General features: G+C 39.8%; 1 protein-coding gene across 5 annotated transcripts in view; it reads right to left on the reverse strand.

The window, feature by feature from the left end:
• LOC122765370 (plakophilin-4-like) overlaps positions 1-22,304 on the reverse strand; it is a 555,540-nt gene that overhangs the window by 529,464 nt on the left and 3,772 nt on the right. For 3 of the 5 annotated variants that reach the window (XM_044019602.1, XM_044019600.1, XM_044019601.1), the window contains exons 3-9: positions 14,077-14,189; positions 13,002-13,036; positions 12,384-12,521; positions 11,038-11,192; positions 8,335-8,806; positions 2,925-3,095; positions 2,115-2,316 (exon numbers count right to left, since the gene is read on the reverse strand). In XM_044019602.1, the coding sequence (XP_043875537.1) occupies positions 2,115-2,316; positions 2,925-3,095; positions 8,335-8,806; positions 11,038-11,192; positions 12,384-12,521; positions 13,002-13,036; positions 14,077-14,189 (1,286 nt within the window). The remainder of the gene's footprint in view (positions 1-2,114; positions 2,317-2,924; positions 3,096-8,334; positions 8,807-11,037; positions 11,193-12,383; positions 12,522-13,001; positions 13,037-14,076; positions 14,190-22,304) is intronic. The other 2 variants (XM_044019604.1, XM_044019603.1) reach the window with 2 other exon arrangements.

The following is a 22,304-nucleotide window of genomic DNA, read 5'->3' on the forward strand; positions in this document are numbered from 1 at the left end:
ATGTTGTTCTAAATCACTCAAAAAAGTCATAGTTTAGCATGTTGTCCAAAATCACTCATAAAAGTCATAGTATAACATGTCGTCCAAAATCACTCAATAAAGTCATAGTATAGTATGTCGTCAAAAATGACAACAATACATCCCATTGCTGCAGAGGATACTTGTTCCAAACAGGGCTTGAACCCGGGTCTGTTGTGTAAAAGGCGAGGATGTTACCACTACACTAACCTTGTTGTCAAATTCTGTTGTATGTTGTTCTAAATCACTCAAAAAAGTCATAGTTTAGCATGTTGTCCAAAATCACTCATAAAAGTCATAGTATAACATGTCGTCCAAAATCACTCAATAAAGTCATAGTATAGTATGTCGTCAAAAATGACAACAATACATCCCATTGCTGCAGAGGATACTTGTTCCAAACAGGGCTTGAACCCGGGTCTGTTGTGTAAAAGGCGAGGATGTTACCACTACACTAACCTTGTTGTCAAATTCTGTTGTATGTTGTTCTAAATCACTCAAAAAAGTCATAGTTTAGCATGTTGTCCAAAATCACTCAAAAAAGTCATAGTATAGCATGTCGTCCAAAATCACTCAATAAAGTCATAGTATAGTATGTCGTCAAAAATGACAACAATACATCCCATTGCTGCAGAGGATACTTGTTCCAAACAGGGCTTGAACCCGGGTCTGTTGTGTAAAAGGCAAGGGTGTTACCACTACACTAACCTTGATGTCAAATTCTGTTGTATGTTGTTCGAAATCACTCAAAAAAGTCATGGTATAGTATGTCGTCCAAAATCACTCAATAAAGTCATAGTATAGCATGTCATGCAATCAGTCAAAACGCCATAGTATAGCATGTCGTCCAAAATCAGTCAAAAAAGTCATAGTATAGTATGGCGTCCAAAATCACTCAAAAAGTCATATGTCGTCAAAAATGACAACAATACATCCCATTGCTGCAGAGGATACTTGTTCCAAACAGGGCTTGAACCTGGGTCTGTTTTGTAAAAGGCGAGGGTGTTACCACTACACTAACCTTATTGTCAGATTCTGTTGTATGTTCTCCAAAATCACTCAAAAAGTCATAGTATAGTATATCGTCCAAAATCAGTCAAAATGTCATAGTATAGCATGTCGTCCAAAATCACTCAAAAAAGTCATAGTATAGTATATCGTCCAAAATCAGTCAAAAAAGTCATAGATTAGCATGTCGTCCAAAATCAGTCAAAAAGGTCAAAGTATAGTATGTCGTCTAAAATCAGTCAAAAAGGTCATATTATAGTTTGTCTTCTAAAATCAGTCAAAAAAGTCATAGTATAGTATGTCGCCCAAAATTAGCAAAGACTTTCCTGCCAAAAGTATGTGGATGAGTTAATGACAGTAGCCATTTTGAAAAAGGCAAAATAAAAACCTGCATACAGTGGAGTGATAATATACAACAGGTTTTAAAGGAATTGATTGTGTTGATAAGATACGTCTACCTGTGTAGTAAATATGATACAAATGGTTTTATTTACATCATTATACTTTTCAGCTTACTGTATTCACTATCAGTTGATTTTGCCATTTATTTACAAATCCATGGTTTAAAGCCCGAAGCAAACGTGCCATCGGTATTCATGAAATCCGCGAGCGCACATCATTAGCGTACTCCCATCATGCCTTCCACTGTTCATGGACGCACCAAGCAAGTAGAGAACGTGGACGGCTCGTTCATATAGCAGAGAGGCATTATGGGAGTAACAGTACTGCGCATACTCTATGGGCCGCACATCCTGGAAATAAACCCGGAAGTCAGAAACTTTTTTGGCATATGGCTGGGTGAGCAACTCCACAGGACAAACGGAGCTAAAGGGGCGGTGCTCTATCCAGTTCTTATAATACATCCATGAGGAAAATAGACAAAGTATGTCACATGAGTGGACACCAGCACGATTGACAGCTGGTATTGTCCAATAAGAGTGAGGTTGCTGGTGACGTCTGTGAATTTCTGGATTCAAAAACTGACTTTCACTACATCCACTTTTACATACAGTCTATGGGACAATACAGTAGGTAGGTATCTGTTATGGGGACATTTTGTGTTTCTTTTTGTGTGTACATGAGTATACCTTGGGTCCTTGTGTATGCTCTCGATGGACGGGGTGCGTGTACCAACTCGGTCCACCAGCCCCGAGTGTCGGTGGGAGAAGACGGGTTCCCCGGAGACTCTATACGAGTCGACGTAGAGAGCTGCAGAGCTCAGCCCGTAGCTGCTTCTTTGGTATGGCAGCGTGTCACAATGGCTTGTAGCTCGAGGGAGCGTCCCCATGCCTGCGGACATGAAATTACATTTTGCAGATATTTCATTCATTCATTAAAATCCAGAAAAGCGGCCCTCAAAGCAGGAGTGACTGACGGATAAAAAAAGTAAACAATATCCTGTCATATACTGTGAGTAGCATTCATTAAATTTGTTTGAATATCAAATAAACAAGATTAAATTTACTCTTTAGATCCTCCACATCAAACTCTGCAGAGCTTACAGCGATACATTATTCTGCAAGAGCCTGAGTCAAAAAGCAGTGGAGGACGTGAACAGCTCCTGTAACCTGAGACTATTTTGAGAAATAATCTTCTAAGCACATGAGTGCGGACCTGGACTCTGAGTCATTAAAAAAGTTGTTGTTTTTTCTCCACAGCCTCCTCACACAACTATTTCAACAGTATTTAAGTATCAATAATGACAATTCCACAGAAACCTTTTTTTTTCTTCAAAACTTTTTATTAGTTTTTACCCTAATATTGTCTACCTGCTCGAGAGAACCACTTCCTGGAGCAGAAATACTACTATTATAAACTAAAATGACATGTCATAACAGGGATACAGTACAAAATGACTAATATCCATGTTTAGGTGTTTTTTTGTATGAATGCAGTACCTGTGCTCGTTCTGTAGAGAGAGCCCTGGGGGTCGTGGGTGGGGCTGTGATAGAGCGGGCTGTGGAAGGAGCGCTCATCAAAAACAGGCGTCATGTGGCAGTCTGGAGACAACGCTGACCTCAACTCTGGATCGATCTGCGCCGCATGACCGGCATATGAGCTGTGGAGGCCTGCAGGTGCAAGCAAGTACAAACATGTTCATCATACACCTTTAGGGAAGAAAAGAATTATTGATGAGTGGTGCCAACAAGGTTTGAATTGAATTGAAGTATGGTTCTGTGAGGTTTTGAAACATTTGAGAGCCTTTTAAGGGTGGAAAATTATGTCCATACACTGCACAATCTACCACGCCAATGTCCACAGAGAAAATAAGTGTTTTTATCTTACAGCTCTACTGCTGCTTCATTTGTTAAGTTTGTGCAACATAGATAAATCCAGTCAAAGGATTTCAAACACCAAAGTCATAAAATAACACAGATGAATTTACTGTGGATTAACAACAACTATAATGTGCTGTTATATAAAATTGCTGATTCTCTATATGGACTTTAGTGCAGGCAGACAGCGGATTATAGTCACTTTCCAGCCATAAAAGGCTGTCTCACGGCAAGGACAAGCAACAAACACCTTCTTAAGATATACCGGGCATAGATTTTGTTAAGTGGCTAAAACCTGTTTTTCCGTCTGTCCCTGCTGGCAGCTATGTTTTCAGTGAGTGAGTGTCTGGGTCCCAAGCTGGTTCATAAAAAGCTTTTTAATACAAGCTGGAGTTTGTTCTCTTACAGTAAAAAATTTAAACACTAATGAGGCACTACCATGTTCTGAGGTAGTCAAAATAAAGACACGATAACATCATTACAGTGCCACATGCCTGATTACTATGAAAGAGCAAACAACCATGTTTGTGAAGAGGAAGCAAATCTAATCCAACTGTTGTGCTCAAGAGACGCGGCAAGATTCTGGTCATTCAGTATTATCTGCATCTTCAAAAAAAGCAGGGCAGAGGGTTTTTTTCATCCTCCAATCTAAGTGCAGATCAGTTCAAAGAGCGCTCTAATTATAAAGATGCTTTAGGGCATAGAAGATCAGGGAAACACACAATATTATTCTCTCAAATATGGTGATGATGGGCTTATTTGCTTGTGCAGCTCTCTTTTGACTTCTCTCATTTGGAAAGAAAGGAGAGATCGTTCCACATCTTACATTGTGTGTAATAGTTTTATACCTAAGCTGTGAGTGCCACTCATCTGTAATAGCCTAATCTTGTGTATCCATTTCCCTCATGTAATCTGGGATTACATTGGCTCTGCAAATAAGCGGGAATAAGGCATTATATTGGACCACATAGCACAGGGCTGGACAGTTATGAACATAAATCTCAATATGACATTTGGCAAAAGGTTCAATATTTATCAACACCATGTTTACACATTACACACTCTCGGAGGTGTAACACTTCACACATCAAGTGTATGTGATTCCTTTTAAATTGTCTATTTCTGTCCTAGTCTTTATTAATTTTTTTTTTGTTAATTTATTTAATTTTTTATCGTGGCTGATCTGGTTTTATATAAGTTGTTCGGGTGTGCAACAATACTTCAATGACCCCTTTTTCTAAAAAGAGAAAATGTATACTTAACCCTTTGTAAATGTTTTACTACAATAAAAAAAAATAAAATGTACTGTATGTGTAAGTGTGTATCGGTCTTTAATCTAAATGTACAATGATAATTATCTGTATCACTTTATATAATTACTAATACTGTTTTATCATGAAAAACCTGTTTGGCCATATACATCCAGCCCCAGCACAGTGGTATGAAAATCACTCAGCTAGAGAATAGGAGGCATTTTATTTAGTTCACTGACTTTGCCTCTTCCTACTCTCTCTGTCTCTCTCTCTCTCTCTCTCTCTCACACACACACACTTCTTTCTACTACTTACTTTTCACAGAAACACAACTACACAACACATGTGCCTAAAAGCATATGCACACCAACACTCTTGACACACACACAGACACACTTTCCAGTAACATAAAGGCAAATGGACTACATTAAAAGAACTGCACACTTGACAGCAGCATCATAAAGGCCCTTCCAGTGCCGTCAGTCAGCTGATAATCATCACATGCTGACGCTCCCAGGGGGCTTTATGATAGAAACACCCCTATATGGGTCAGTGGGAGTAGCTTAGTAAAGTGACAGTGGGTGGGACAGAGGAATAAATCTGTGTCGCTGCAGCATCAGCAGCACGGCGACAACAGTAAATCCTCCACTGGACACACAGCAGCGGCGGCGGCAGCAAACGTCGGCACAAACGTCGACCATCAGTTCATGAGAGAAACCGGCTGACGTTCCAATGTATCTGAAGACACTTCTCGCAGAGAAAAAAGATTGTATATTTTCAAACCCCACAACCGTAATGACAACACTTCAGTTCAAAGTGACAGTGTGTACATTTCTAAGCGCCCATGGCAGGGGCACAGGAATAATCCCTTCTCAAGTTTCTCAGCCAGTCTCGGCTGTCTCAAACAATCAATGAGGAACAAAGTCAAAGGTTTGAACTCAAGGGACGTCGCTCATCGTAACATCATCATTATCATACTAATAAAACCATTTTCATGCACTTCTTTTTGAGAGTTGGCCACAATTTATTACACGGCCAAAACAGTTAAATGCAAATGATCGAAATAGACTAATAGATGCATTTCCTTGTTCATTATTTATTGGATTGGTTATAGTTTTTTAGCGTTTAGGTTTAAAGGTGATTTCATATCATTCATTCATTGTGTGTGTATTTTTATTCGGACCCCATGAAGAAACACTGTTGTCAGGGTAACAACTAATGTGAATCCAAAAAGACTGATATATCTGTTGTTTTTCTCTGTCATGACCGACTGAGTATATTTAGATTAGGACACAAAACCAGACATCTGAATATCTGGGAATGATAATGAATAATGAAAACAGAAATGAGCCGACATATTAATCAATAATAGAAATAAGTTCAGTTGCACGCCCTAAGACCTGCACTATCTCCACACCTGCAGTGGATGAAGCAGTGAACAGTGATGCTTCTACACTGCAGCTTTTTTCGACCTCCCGCCTCCTGGTCCGCCCAGTTCATTAAGTGATTTGAATTAATCTCAGACTGAGGTGTCAGTCAGGTCCTTGTTAGAGGGCTTGAAAGAAAATGGGCTGCGCTGCAGTGATTCAGTGAGGACTGCAGCTCAGTCCCAACTCAGCATTTACTGTATCGTCACTGCAGCCACGCTAAACAAGGGCTGGGGGATGTGTACGTTCACAAGGAACACAATGTACATTTGAGAATTAACTCATAATATTATGAGAATAAAGTCGGAATTATTGCGAGAATAAAGTTGGAATATTATGAGATTTTTTTTTATCATTATCTAATGGATTATTATTAAATAGCAACTAGCAATAGCAATTTTTTTCTTGACACTGCTTGTTAATTCTCTGTAACTGCATGCTGGTAGATGTGTAAACAGATAATGAATGACAATGTAGTATTTCACAAGTGTAATTTAGCATGACTAATGAAGATACTAAACATTAATTAAAAAGTAAAAAGTGATTACCAATAAAGATACATAAGGCTGGTTAAAAGCCATATGTGTCTAAATTTAGTAGTAAAATTTAGTAGACTATTGAATTTTAACAATCACACAATTTATTATTTGTCAAAGAGCTAAACATAGTATTATGTAGTGTAGAAGCATGAAGTATTTATAGAAAAAATAAGACAAATCCAAGTAGAAGCACTTTACAATCCATTGTACTATCAATATTCATACATATTTCTATGAAGTATGAATTAATAGAAACAGTATTTGTAGGTGTTTCAGTGTGATCGCTCTCCAGCTTGTTTTTCTCTTTGTGTTACTGCACAACCGAGTCTCCGGTGTGGCACAAGTGAAGTTCTCCCCGTCAGAGAACACATTCCTTGTTTTTCATATTTGCATTCAACAAAATGAGAATTCTATTAAATGCAGCAGCATTATCTGCCAGCGTGGGGACATAATTCCACTAACAACTCAGGAAATGAACTCCCCCGCGCCTGGATATGAGATACAATCACCTGGCGAGCTCGCAGTTTGCATGACAGTTACTTTGTTCAACATGCGGCTTTATTTAATGATTCCCGCTTCTCCGCTAAGATAAAGGGGAAACCTATAGAGTTCCTGCTCAGTAAAACTGTTGTGTGTTGGGGGTATTAAATCAGTTCTGCTCAGGCAACTTTACCCTGACAAAAGAAAGGTTATTAAATCACCAGTAAAGATTGTGTCAAGGCTGTGGAGCAGTTAGAATTGCAGCTGTGTGTATTTACAAAACTGTTTGATGAAAACACACATGGTTTGCACACACTCAAATCATCTCGTGCTACCGCAGTGCGAGCCATTTATAAGAGAAAACTTTGACGTGATTTTTCATTCTGCCCCAGATTTTGACCTGGTTGGATGAATATTTTCCTCAATTTAAAAGCTGAGAAACTGCACCTTTCACCTTGTATGCATCCACGAGTCCTCCATGTCTGCGCGTGATATAATATCAGGTGTAACGTTTCACACACAAATATCAATATTTATGTACGTAAACAGTATATTCTTGTTCATGTTTAACGTGGTCAGGACATCTTTTTTTTGTAATTTTAATATAAGATTGAACACTGAATATGTTATTAAAAAGTAGACAGTTAAGAGGTAAAAAAACATTAGATGCCTTGGCATATATACTTATGAATCACAGACAGCGACTGGGTAAAGAACCGCAGGAGATTTTACTTGGATCCCCAAATAAATTTGCAGTTTTTCCAGTTTTTCCTTTTACTCAAGATTTATGTTTATATGTTTTGCATAACATGCATTGGAAAGTAGAAAATGGACAAGCACCTGCAGGTAAAACATTTAGAAAGGTGCTGGATCAATCAAATAAGGGGGGCAGTCTCTTCCTCAGACTAAACGGTATTTATGTGCATTTTATGATGACTGGGATTGGTACCAGTGGGCCCATAACCCTCTTGTGGAGGATAAAGAGGTAGATGACGAATGAAAGAATGAATGAATGACTCTATATTTATCAATGGTCTGAGGAAGTGACTTTTAAATGTCAACTTTAAGGTGCGCAGATATTTCCCTTTGTTTTCGCTGCTTTGAATAACATGCATGTTACAGAAATAGTCAGAAACACGGTTGCACTTCACAAGTTTTGTGAACTGGGTCGCAGTAGTTTTAAAAGTGGGTCCCCACATAAAACAGTCTGGGGGAAACAGTGCTCTAAAGCGACTTGTAGAAAGATTGAATATTATTCTTGTGTCATTTTGGTGCAGTTTCACTGTGAGTGGAGAAATATACTAAGAGCACGAGATGTGGATGTGACACTGACCTATGAGGCTGTCAGGTCTGGGCAGTGCGCTCCTCTGGTACAGGCCGTAAGGATCAGCTCCATAAGCCAGTGGCTGGCTCTGTCTAGGCAGTGTGGAGCCATAGTGTTGCGGCACCGCCGTCATCCCTGACCGCAGCGGTGACCCCGTCAAACCTCTCCCCTCTATGAGAGAGAGGGTGGATCCCAAGCGTCCAACACCACCTCCCCCTAAAGCTCCTCCTCCTCCTCCACCAGCCAGAGCCTGAGTGCCGCTCGTTGGGGAGGTGGGTGATGGGCAGCAGGGAGGCATGCTGGTGCCGGGAAACACTGCAGCCAGTGGTTTGGGTTCAGACAGGATGGGGGAGTCATAGGTGCTGCCTTGGGATGTCCGCAGGGAGATGCGGGAGGGCGAGACGGTGCCGGCAGTGCCACACCCAGGAGACTGGCTCCTGGACGGGAGAGACGCCATCCGCCGCAAGACACGACTCGACGCCTGAAAAGGAGATGGAAGATAAATTACAGCTTCACAAAACTGTAAATATGAAGTGTAATATCCATTATTATAGCTGTTAATTATGAAGCATCTGTTTTTATTAAAGCTTCATAAAAAAAGACCCCTTCATTTCTACAGGTCATTACCCTGGTGCAAACACCATTACATTAAATTATGTACACAATTAAGCATGTGCTTAATGTCTAGTAAAATGCTCGGGAGGGCACATTTATGATTACGCAGCGAGTCACTAAATACAAGCCAAAAAGTACTGTGAATTTGGAGAATAAAAATCTGAACACAAACTCCTATTTACCAGAGCAAATATCATTTGCTATAAAAACAACCAATATTTCATAAAAAACAGTCTACTCCTGCACATATACATTAAGACAGCCAAGCTTTTATTGTTTCCCCCAGTATATCAGATGATCTGCAAGGATAAGGATAACAGTCGTAATAATGTTGACAGTGAATCACCTCAACATTTCTGTTTGTTCAATCAATACGTAAAAAAATGAGCATTTGCAAATATACCTGCCGATTACCAGTTGCTTCATCACGTCTGATGACGAGCATCATTAGCTCCATCATTTGTCAGAGTAACTGAAAGAGCATGTCTTTGAATAAATGTCTACATTCATTATACTGTGGGCTGGGTGGTAAATATACTGGGTTTCCACGGAGAGTTGACTTAATATTTCACGTTTATGGGGACAAACATTTACATCTTTCCTCCTTATTACCAAAATGTAAAATGTCTCAATTACAGATGCAGCCGAGCGAATGCTGATATGTGCCGCCTTAATCCATCCAAGCCTTAAACGCCTCAGAGGAATATTAAGAGCTGAGAACTGGAAGCTCATCCAGCGGTGCTGCTGGTTTTGAAATAAATCAGGGAAAAAATTCAAATGGACCCTTCATTATCTGTCACTCGTGCTTCTACTGTCAGACATCACCATGAAAAGGAGCTGGTGGTGTATGAATACTTTGAAAGTATAAATTGATTTGATTGTGAGGCTTTAGATTTAGATCAGGCGTGTCAAACTGGCACGGGCCGTGTGCCAACAGCTGCCAACGCGGTGATAGAATTTAGACAGAATATAATATTAAATATATTTACTAGCAATATTTTTATAATAGTAATAATCAGGCATTTGGTTGTAAATATTGCATTATTAACCCTTTCACACCTAATCCTCAAAATATCCGCCCAAATTTTTACAGAATAACTTTCAATAGCTGGCAGTTATTTACACTTTCCTGCATGTTAAAATAGGGTATTAACAATTAAAAATGTAGAAAAGCAAAAGGTTTTATAGAGAAAAGACACTGTAGTTGTACACAAACACCAGATTTTGTGTGTTAAATGTAATATTTGAACAGTATAACACATAGTTCATAGTTAATTTAATTTAATTTAATTTAATTTAATTTAATTTAATAGGCCAAAAAAATGGAAACTATGTACAGGTGTTTTTCCAACTCTCTCCTCTCTGGCGAAAAAGACACCGATTTGCCGGCTTCCTGCAACAGCGTGGGTGAAATTACAATGTTTCAGCTTTGTATCAGAATGAATCTGTGCCCATACTGACACACCTGAAAATGTATCACATGACTTTTTAAAAAAAAGGAAAATAGAATAACTATCTACACCAGCTGTACCACCACCTCAACAATCACTACATATTACAGGTATTTTAACAATACTGCTATACTGGGCCTGCACAACACCAGTAACTCCACCATAGTCTATAAACTCTCCAACTTTCCCTTCACACAAAGATGCATTGACGGCTGTTTCCAGTTGAACACGGAAAAAAGAAAACAGCACCAAATTACATTGGTACTGCTCAGTCACATTTAAATATTCTGTCTATTTTTTCTGTCTATTCTGTGTATTTTTTTAAATTTTGTATGATTGTTATGCACCAATGACATCAGAACAAATTCCTTGTATGTGCAAATCATACTTGGCAATAAAGCTCTTCTGATTCTGATTCTAAATTCTGATTCTCTAACAGAGTCAAATACCCCAAAAAGATTTTGGTACCAATAATTTAACACCAGTGCCAGTATTGAATCATAGGCAACAGTTCTCATTTTCATATGGAACATCTAAAACACAATTGTCACGTTATTAAAAAAAAAAGAAGAGGAAAAAATAAATCACAAAAAAAACAACAACACAAACTACCCCTACAGTGTGAGTCAGTGGAGATTAGACCTACCTGCACTGAGGCTTGACCCTCAGCTCTCGGGCTCCGCGATAATGACGCCCGGGGCTCGGAACGCACCACGTTCTGGTTGCTATAGTAACTAACACTGCTGTCCTGGTAGCCGCTGTCTGAATATGAGGTCATCTGGGCCGAGTGACCTCCCGAGTCTGACAGGACACAAAGAGAGAAGGGTGAGGAAACTCGGCATATTCTTCCCACTCAGTGAATCATCAGAGCAGTTTCCGTTGTGATCAAAGTGATCAGTACAACTGACATCACATCAGTCGCTGCAGTTTAATGATTTGCATATTATCTCGCTAAGCTTTGAACTTGTTACAGGCATTATACGTCGAGATGCCAAAGCATTAAGTCTTTATGCTGTTTCTGAATCTGCATACACTGCACACTGGCCCATTTCTCCTTCTATAGGAGGACATTTTTATACGAACAAACCACGCAAACTGTAATTAACACAAATACGTGTTATTCTAAACATCCAAAACAATGAAAATCAGTCACTCCTTTATCTGTGATACAATTCTAAGACGACAAAAGGTAAAATGTACACCTTTTTTGTCTTTTTTGTCTAAATACCCAGGAAGCCAAAAGCTCCAGTGAAGTGAATGCACGTAAAACACCAACAAAGCAGTTAAAGGATAAAAATAAATAAATTCAGGCGGCAGAGTGGACATTTAAACTGATCTGAATGAGAAGACAGTAGATGTTATTGTCAAAATCCCACCATGTTTTGACTTGTACATTATTTATTAGATAGATCAGAGCAATTGAGATTCATATTTGTGGGACCTGTGGGGATTTCTTATCGATTTCCCCCACTTGGCATAAAAGCTGCAGTGTGTAGTGGCTTGTGTTTATCATCCACATCATCAGAACAATGTGTATAAAGGCTGAAAGTATGGATATAAAAGATGATTTAAAAAAAAACATTTGCACATTAAAGCTACCGTGTATAAGTGTTGGTATGTTGTGTCCTTCATCTAAAAATAGGCTCTGTCAAGCAATAACTGTCACACTTGACTGAAGGAGCGTTTGTGTGTGTACAGCTGTAGAGCAGGGACGGGTGGGGACCAAATCCAGCAAACTGACTGATCTTAAACAAATGAAATTTAATATAGTGTATCTTGCAGTGTTCTATCATCACACCATACACTGTCCTGGTGTCCCAAATGCTTACTAGAGCAGCACATGTGTTTACATCCACTGCTGGACATAATCTCCAACACATTTCTTCCACTTGAAACAAGGTTTACTACAAGCTACAATGCCTGGTAATGCAATGCAATGGTTATCATCATTTCTCAGTCTTTTTCCTCTTAAAGTGGTGATATAAGACATACATTTACTCATGTTGTGTACATTTAACAGACCCTCACTGTCATGCAGGGAGGCCCGGTCCGGTTCAGGTAGAAAGAGTCCTTCCTCCACCTCCAGGTGGCGACCGGGCGCCTCCATGGCTCCGCCCTGCGACTCTCCACCTGCCGGAGCATCTGGTGTTTAGTTAAGTAACACACTGGACAGACTGTAAGCCACAACATTAACATCCAAAAAGACAGGATCCCCTTAAAGTGTCAATGTTTTTGACATAAGACAGTTAAGAATTTTATAACAGTGCTTTTCCTTTATTGGAAAGCAGACTGTGATAAATGGCTGAGGAAATGGAGGAGAGGAATGTGTGACAGAATAGTAGATTTAAAGCCCATATGTACTGATGGAAACTGGGGGAAAACACTTCCTTTAAACGGTGAAGAATTTATTTTTTATTTGAAGCTGTACTTTGTTTACAATTCAACAAAAATATCCGGCGAAGTTTACAGAGTTTCACAGGATATTTCAGTTACAGCATAGAGACGGAGAAACTTGGGACCAGACACAATCCTTTAGCAAATGTGTCTTTTCAAAAATAGGTTTTTTTATTAATAATAATATGCGAGAGGTTCAAAGGAAAGGAATCATACCTGCGGATCTCCATGCATACGATTTCTCAGATGAGCTTCAGCAAGAGAGAAGGGAGAGGAGGAAATGAAGAGGAGGCGAGAGCAGACAGAGATGTAAATCAAATCAGAGTCACAGTCGAATACTTTATATTCAATCAGACAGAGAAGAGGAAAGAAGGCAGTGTTTAAACGTGAAGGAAACTGTGTGTGTACATATGGACTATACACAAACTACTGCCTTCACTTTCATTCTCTCTGCAGGCAACTTGATGAAGAAGAGGTTTAACATCATTATTGTTTGAATTCAAATTCCCTGACTGAACCTTGAAATGATATAATAATAAACAACAGTGGCCATTTCCTTAAGGCAATTAACATTTTACAAATGATATATATATTTTTTTGTTCCTCTTAATGGATACAATATTAGGCTCAGCTCTGAATTGAGTGGCTTTCCAAACGTTTGTTGTGTGTCGAGGATGATGTTCAGTGGCTGTGACAACACACTGTCAACTGGCTGCACAACAAGATCCCATATTTTAATATCATGTGGTTTGACAGAGCAGTCTGTAGCCTCCTATGATTTACCTATTTGCAATAATCATATTTTCAGTGCATTTATCTGCTGAATCATGAGCAATTATTAGAGCGTACGGCACCAAGAGGAAAAATTGCAGTATCATTATCTCAACCGCATCAACGTCATTTAAAGGAAAACTCGGTGTAGTGCAAAACTGAATCTCTTGGCTGGCAGAGAATACTCGACAGTCCAAGTGCTATCATGAACAGGGCTATTTGCTTTACATAAAGTAATGTATTATGAAACGCTCCTTTTGCATTAATTAGTCATGCTCTGTTAGGTTACTGTAGGCTGGAGCAAAAACCCACCGTTTCATCTGTGTTCTGCACTTTTCTCGGCTATTTTTAGTTTTGGAAAGGCTAAAAAAACAGACAGCACGACAAATCCAACGCACAGTTAAACACAAGCTATACGACTGTGTTGTGCATCTACTGTATTCCGTGTGGTTCATTTCAGCAGTATTCCAGTGCAAAATGGAACAGGGCACATCACGTCCCATCACGTCATCACGTCTACCTGCTACTGTCTCCTCCAGGTGACTCCGCTCCCAGCATGCACCGCTCGAGCTGGCTCGCGACGATCTGCCGCTCCTCCTCCAGCTCCCGAGTCAGCCGCTCAAACTGGAGCTCCTATGGCAAGACATTCGCGGCAATGATTACAACCCGCCATGACACTGTAATTTAAGCCTCCTTTTTAGGACCCATTTGATGCCAGTTAGAATTAAATGGAAAACACTGTTTATTATTCAGCCTTGTTTCTCAGGGACTGTAGCCTTTTAGACACGTCAGAGCGGATATGCGATTCAAAACACCATAGCTGCGTCTACAGACTCTTAAAGGACTTGACTATAGATAATGCAATTACACACACTTTAAGAATACCAGAACAAATCGCTGCTGATAGCGCAGATAATGATCAAATATAAACTTTAAGCACCATGGAGGATACACGTCAGAAGAAAGTGATCTCTATTGGAAGCCGTGTTAATATTGTTTTTCACAGCAGAGACCAAAAACTGTCTCTTTTCTTTTAGTTTGAGATTTTCTGGGTCAAATCCTGACATGTAAAATGAGTCCAGTCTGCAGCAGGTGGAGGTGTTTTTCCTCATATTTGCTATACTTTAATCTTATCTGTTCCTCACAAGGTGGTGGCAGTGATAGAGCTACTGCATATGCTACTGCTGTGTCACACCAAACTGTTTTGTTTTAACCTAGTTAAAGCATAGATGCACATTTTTTTATCTTAAATAGTATTTTTATCTTAAAAATACTCTTATACATACACTTGTTTTTTCAAGGATTCATGCACAAAAAGTGCAAATACATACACGTAGAATGAGAGAAATCCCATTTCCCATCAAAATTAACGTATCAAAGTATTTATTTTTGCAATTTTCCACTACATTTATTTGTTCATTCATTCATTCAATAACTTATAGATGTGCAACGTGTGTCCTTCACACATTTGTGGCTCTGAGCGTTTACGGTTAAATGCTGATTTGTCTGAAAACAATGATCATGTGATCGGTCATTTATCATGTTCCTTGCTGTTCCTTATTTCAGGATGCATTGTGGTAAATCATTCAGTTTTAAAATAAACAACAAGGATTTACTGTTTTTTAAAAGGTGTGGCACCAATAATTACATATTCAGGGGGAGAGGGGAAGAGTACACTGTCCCAATCCTGCAAATGTTGTGTGTTTAGAGGAAGACCGGATATAAACTGATGCACTATAGCAGAAGCGTTTTTTAAGTCTACTTTAGTGGGACTATTTGTCATGCATAATAATGCAGGCGCTGACTCAGTTAGGGTTACAGTACCGGTAGCCATTAATTCGAAACATTCAAAAAAGGCAGAGGCACACACAAGCAGAGGAAAGGATGTATAAATAACAGAAAAGATGTGAAGTGGTAGCTAACAAATGGAAACAAATCAAGAACAATTATGAATAGGTGTGGGTGGGTAATCATGAACAACACGAAGGCAAAAAGTGAAACTAAACAGACGCACAGGGGATAAATGCAACAAAGAAAAAGGCAACTGAACGAAGATAATCAAGGGAATGTAATAAAACATCCAAGGAAATACTGTGTTTTTAAAAACACAGGAGCTGGTATGGATGTAAATCGTTGCTCAAGCGTAAAGTGGAGCAGGTTTTTGCCGACTGTGGCTAAAAAGGAGAGAGTTTTGGCAGCCACTAATTTGTATTCTGTTACATAACACAGACGGTTGCCAGCTGCATCATAAATCTTCGAGAAAACCACAGCTGGTGTCATCGTGGACCAGCGGCAGCGAATCAGTTGTCTAATATAAATATTAAAAGAAGTGGCTGGAAGATGCACAGATACCTGCAGGAAACCATATTGTGCAGTAATTATTGTATACATATAATACATATATAATATAAACCTAGCACAAAAAAGTGTTTGGTGGATTATGTCTTTGTTGGAAAGCCAGTTTATTTCCTCTTTAAAAGGCGCCACATTTGTAAAGAAAATGCATTTGTGGGTTGAGCAGCAGAGTTGAGTATGTGGGTTGCATCCATAAAAAACTTGCCAAATCTTCTCTGCCAATGCCAAACAGCTTATTCTGCTATTGACTCTTGTTTGGTGTTGTTTATTGGATTGGATGATTGAAGTCTGACGAAACAACACATTATTGGCAATTTAACAGTTTATTCATTTAACGAACAAGGGCCTCAGTAGCATGTGGAAGAACCATACACAGCCACGACAGCCGCACACCTCCTCCTCATGCTGGTCACCAGCTTGGTCACATTCCCATTCTTCAACCAGCAGTCAGGCAATGTGTGTTGGTCACTCTGGCACGAACAGCACACCCAATATGTACGATGGGACTGAGGTCAGGAATGTAGGCAGGCCATTCCATCCTCTCCACTCCCAAATTCACATTTTCCTTACACATGTGGCACCATTTAAAAAGGGAAATAAACAGGCTTTCCAAATGTATAATATTTATTGCCAAGACGCATTGTTACAACAAAGAAATAATCCACCGAACATACGTTTAGTCAATCATTTCAAATTAGAGGTCCCGTCCGGTTTATTTGTTTACAACGACGCAGTTTTTATAGTTTGCAGGTCACGAATGAGATGCAAACACATTTCTGATGATTTGTAATCAGCAGAGATGATGAACACAATCTAATCTAATATAAATTAATCCAATCTAAGTATTTAAAGTTAATAAATCATGTAGGTAGACCTCTGTGCTGTTTTCAAATTAGATTAATTTATAATTTAACAATTAATTACATTTCGATGTGTGATTTATTCACACCAAATCACATTAATTATCTATGCAATTTGTCCCCAAGTACTGTAGGGTTGAAAGTGCCCTTAAAAAAGTACAAAAGACACCTAAATCCTGTTAATGTCTCTTGATATTTTGAATTTAGGTCAGCTCTGGCCATGTGATGCATGGAGCCTTGGCAGTCTCTATAAAGTCAGATGGTGTACAGTGATTTATTTAATAGTCTCATCGCGTTGGCTCTTGTCTCGTCCACTGTAGACCAAGACGTCTGCATGCTACACAAGCAGCAGACGGCAGGAACAAAGTAAACTGGCCTGATTTCAGGAATAAGCTTCGTGAGACATGGTTGTTCAGACGTACAGGAGTACAGTATGTGAAGAAGAGCTGAGGAACACAGGACTGACTTGAATGTCGCTTTTCATCAGACTGTATTAAACGTTCATGATTCCCATGAGGCTACAGGCAGATTCTGAATTTGTTGTGTTAATTAGTGTCAAGTTTTTTTTTCGGGTCAATTGGAGAGATGTGTGGCCGCCGCTGTGGCTCTGAGGCTGCTGCGTGAATGTGCCGCAGAATGTTGAATTAAATGTGCAAAAAAAGTTTCAAAATCCCGATTAGATGTTCGGGAGAGCGAGACATTTTCTTTTATTATAACAAACAAACATTGACTCTCACATTCACAGTAAGGCTTAATGACTTGTGGGGGAAATATCTAACTGTTATTTTTCATAGATACGTGGAGATTTGCATCATTTTTCCATTTTGAAGGCAAGCTTCAGTTCAATATTCAGTGTGTAATAGATTTAAAATGTGATAGAGCATTTACACATGAGATACCATCAAAAAACAACTTTTCTATATTCTACTCCTAAAGGAATGAAAAGTATTGTGAATTATTATGAATAATAAAAACAACCATTCATTCTAAAAGTGTAAACCCTGCAGGACAAATATCTAAAGTTGCAGCCGATAGTATGTGATTTACGACTTGCATTTTTTTCAAATTGTGATTTTAAAATGTTTATATTGATTGATTACTTAGCCCTAATTCACACGCGCACTTTATTTTGAGTCTCCAGTCTGCATTTATTAGCAATGAGGGAGGATACCTACACACAAATAATCAAAAATGGGTTAGTTGTTGTTTTTCATAATTTTACTGTAAATGATTACATTTGAATAAAATATCTGAAGGTTGGTTGGGCTAAAACAAACAATAGCTGATCAGTCATTTAATTATGAAAGAGATCATCACATTCATTGACAGTAATACGATAATACTCCTGTCAAACTAAGTTACACAGAACATTTATCAAAAGACAATGCAGCTAATGAACAACTAAAAATATCACAATAAGCTCTGTAGCACTGGGAAAACAGACAAAGACACTTAACAACACCATTCAATCCGACTGGTCCCTGTGTTTCCAAGGTAACAAAGATGAGATGAGTGAATTAAACAACCACACGTACAATCACGCGGGAGGATGTGAGATAGAAAATGGACAAGACCTCAGCCGAAAGTATTAAGTGACAGTGTCGGATGTGTTACTGAGTCACTAAAGACTGTCGGGGGAAACATTCAAACCTGCTGCACACGCCACGCACAGTCACTGCTGACTCCGCCCCCCTCTCTCCGCTCCTTACATCACCTCAGAGCAGCACGGAGACGGGGACGGGGGACACACAGAGCTCCTTGTTTTGGATCTCACGCCTCAGGAGACAAACAATTGTTGCATCAGCGCCCTACGCCTGTCACTTCATGAATGTTTGGAAACACGCCTTGCCAACGCAAAGCCATGCCAGACAATATCTTCTTTTTTTTTTCAATCTAATCCAGTAACACCAAGGACAGACTCACTCCAGCTTCTTGTCATTTCTATTTTTAGCGCAGCAGTTCATCCTGACTGCATCTGTAATATCAGTGACATGTTCAACCGAATTCTGCCCCTACAAAACACTGCTGCTCTCGCTCTAGCTCACCATTTTAAAAAGGGAGGAATCACTCTTAAGGGACTTCGCCTTAAAAGGCGGCTTGACAGCCCCCCCCTCGTACACACATTTCTCTAACTCACTTTAATACCATATTTGTCAGTGAGACGTATAGGTCTTTGTTCGGACTGCCAGGAAAAACATCTGATTTTATCCAGACTGGGCAGCAAAAAAAAACAACAACATTTGATCCAAACTACATTTGTAGGTGGGTTGAAATGTAAATTAAAACCTGATTTATTCAAATGCGAGTCTGAGCCAGAGTCTGAAATCGGATTACAAAATATGCCGCTCATCGGTGACGTCAAAAATTGGTGACAGACGGACTCATACACAGTACATTGCAATATACTGTACGGATAAAAGCGGCTTCTGTTGGTGCGTTTTTGTGTCCAAACAGGGCAATTGTTTGGAGAGCGAGCTAATGCACCTAAGGTTTTCTTAAAGTCTTCTACTTCTCTGCTATTTTGCACCAAAGTTCAACAACCTCATGGAAGAAAGACAAAATGCACACAAGCTGCTTCCTATGCCAAACCCACTGCAGCTTCAGTAGATTAAAATGGCATGCATCCAGGTTTGTTACTCCATCTCTCTGGCTCTCTCCACCTCCACATGTAACCCCTACTTAGATTAAAACGCTTTCAGTCTCTTTATAAACCCGAGCGCTCACCTTTTATGGAGAGCAACAGGTTGTGCTCGTCCTCTGAGAGCTGTCAAAAGCGATTCTATGAGACGGTGGAAGTGACTAACTGGATGAGGTGGGCGGAGGTAAAGTGGGTTCACTAAGAGTAAATAACTCGTAGAAATGGGATGAGAATCACAGGGTGACGAGCTCTAAAAACAGAGTCCCAAGGTGGAGGTTTACTCTCCGATTCTCACACTGCAGATCAAGAGAACTTAGCTCCCTCTTCCGCCACACTGACTCTGCAGCAGAACACTAACGTGACAGGCAACCCCGGGCGTCTCGAGACAACAAACGCAGACCACAACAACAGAAGCGCTGCTTTCCCTAAAAATATGACAGAGAGCACGCTTTCAAATTCAGGCAGACGTCAAACAGCAGCAGTTTAGAGTCTCAGCTGTCAGCAGGGGGACGAAGCAGCACCAGGCCATGACATAACCAGATTGACAGAGCTGGTTTAACCCACAGATTCAGATTGTTACCCGGCGGCTCATATAAGACGATGCTCTGCTGGAAAAGCAGCCACACAGGCCTGACAATCATGCACATCCAAAATTGATGTTTGGTAAATCTGCTTTGACGTTGCGCGCGCGGTGTTTCTGACTCTCATCGTCCATATCAATCAGCACGCAGAGCGCTGACGTGGTCCACGCCGTTGCCGTTTTATTGCGCCTTTTGTTTTCTCTTCCTCCATCCTGGGAAGGGTTTTTGCTGAGCATGCATGTTCTTTTTCAAGAACACCAGTGCGTCATGTTACATACAGCAGGATCCTGCTTTTAAACCTGGGAGCTGCCCTGGACCGCCACGACACTATCTAGGTATCACACTCCATACGATAAATATACAGTCTGATGCATTTGACCCCATGAAAACTTAAACATTCATACAGTAATATTCAACCGAAGGAACTTTGTCTGCCTCTGCCTTCCATACAGGCATTCAAAAAACTGTTCCAAGACAAACAGCACAGCTTCCAAATGACTATTTGTCAGTTATTTGCAGACTATTTCATAAATTGCATCCTTGCATCCATTAAATCCAAGCACCAACCAATGTTTTGCATTAAGTTAAACTGACTGGTTGCTTGTCACAGCCTTAGATTGAAGTCAAATTTATGTTCTCATCTGTGAGAATCAAAGGAGTATTTCTCCCTGATGTTGCACTAATGTGCCTTAGAGAACAACTGAAGGATAAACAAAACGTGTGTATTTCTGGACAAAGCTACAGAGTGAGAATATTCAGTTGTACGAGATGGACAAATTTCACTGTTAACCCACGGTGACATGATATAACGTACAGCAACTTGTAATAAAACCCTGCAAAGTGTCTCCATTTTCACTCTGAATGAAGCAAGAGCTGCAACAGACGGCTCCTCTTTCATTTTGGGGCAAAGTTACTGCCCACTGTTGGATCAACATCTCATCAGCATCGCCGCGTCGGCTTCAAGAAGTGTCAAAAAAATGAAAGTGGACAATGAGACTGTGGAGGTTTTGGGTTTCTGGCATTTTCCGTTGCGCATGTCTATCAGTCCTGCGTTTAATGGACTGAATGAGAGCAAAGTGGAAAAGCATCAGGCCCAAACACAATGGAGGGCAAAAAAGCGATGTGCTCCATTTAGCATGTCTAATTTGACATTTCTGTGGAGGAACTGCAGGCGGTAGATTTGATGCTTCAGCAGCACTGCAGGGGAAAGGTAAAGCAACTTGATTGCATTTTCTAGTCGCAAGCTATGTGATAAAATGTTTGCTCTTTGCCCAACAGTCATGCTGAATCTGTGACCTATGTTCAAGTGTCACTGTGTTATTATGGACAAAGCCCCAAACTGTCCAGATTTGATAGATTCCTCCTCACAAGATTATCAGCGAACTTGAACAACCAGCTTTGATAATGGAGCTCAGCATTTCTCAAAGTGAAAATAACTCCACCAGGCCTACAGATGAGAATGGGGATCTATTACTCCAAGCTCATATTTCACCATGTCGCAGGTACCTGAAGTAATATTCCCACGGTGACACGGCCCTAAAAACTGCTACGACAAAATCAAAACACAACTTGCTCTTTTACCCCTGTGGGCAAGATGTGGTTTATCAGGAAAATGGAAAAGAAAAACTAGTGAATGAACAATTGTACTTGTTTCAGAAAAATCTGTGATTTACTTTAACGGAAATCACTCATTTCAAACATGACTTATTATTTAAATATCCCAGTCACAAAAGTTGACTGTCTCTGCAAATAACTAACGATTTATCGGACATACAAACCCAACAGATATTAAAGATTAAGTGGGCTCGTTTTACAAGCCTTACAGATGTGAGACTTTGCTCCGGAAACAGAGCAAAGTCTCTGCTTCAAAGAAAGCAAAAAAAAAAAAAGAAGAAGCAGAAACTAAAAAGAGAATCAGACGATAAACTCAATAAATCATGTCCAACAATTTTCTGACAACCTGCAGGTGAAACTAAAGAATAAACCATTTCTCTGGCCATTCTGCAAACTGTAGCTTTCAATTTTTAGTACATATGACAAGACGACGCTTTGCTTCAGTAAAAGCAATGTCAGCTTTCGAGTGCTTTCATCACTGCAGCATCACCATCGACAGCGACACTGACACATAACTGCATCTCCTGCTCTACAACACACTTGCAAGAAAGCCGTTATGACCGAGTTAAAGAAAAACCTAGAGCAAAAATGCTCGTACAATCGTTGCTTTAACTCCACATCAGTCCAGACTTTAGAGCTATCTGCAGTCTGCCTGCCTGCCCCAAAGAAACTGCAGATTGAAAGTATAAGTGCAGATTTC

Source organism: Solea senegalensis, linkage group LG2, assembly GCF_019176455.1.
Source record: "Solea senegalensis isolate Sse05_10M linkage group LG2, IFAPA_SoseM_1, whole genome shotgun sequence".
Classification (NCBI taxonomy): Eukaryota; Metazoa; Chordata; class Actinopteri; order Pleuronectiformes; family Soleidae; genus Solea; species Solea senegalensis.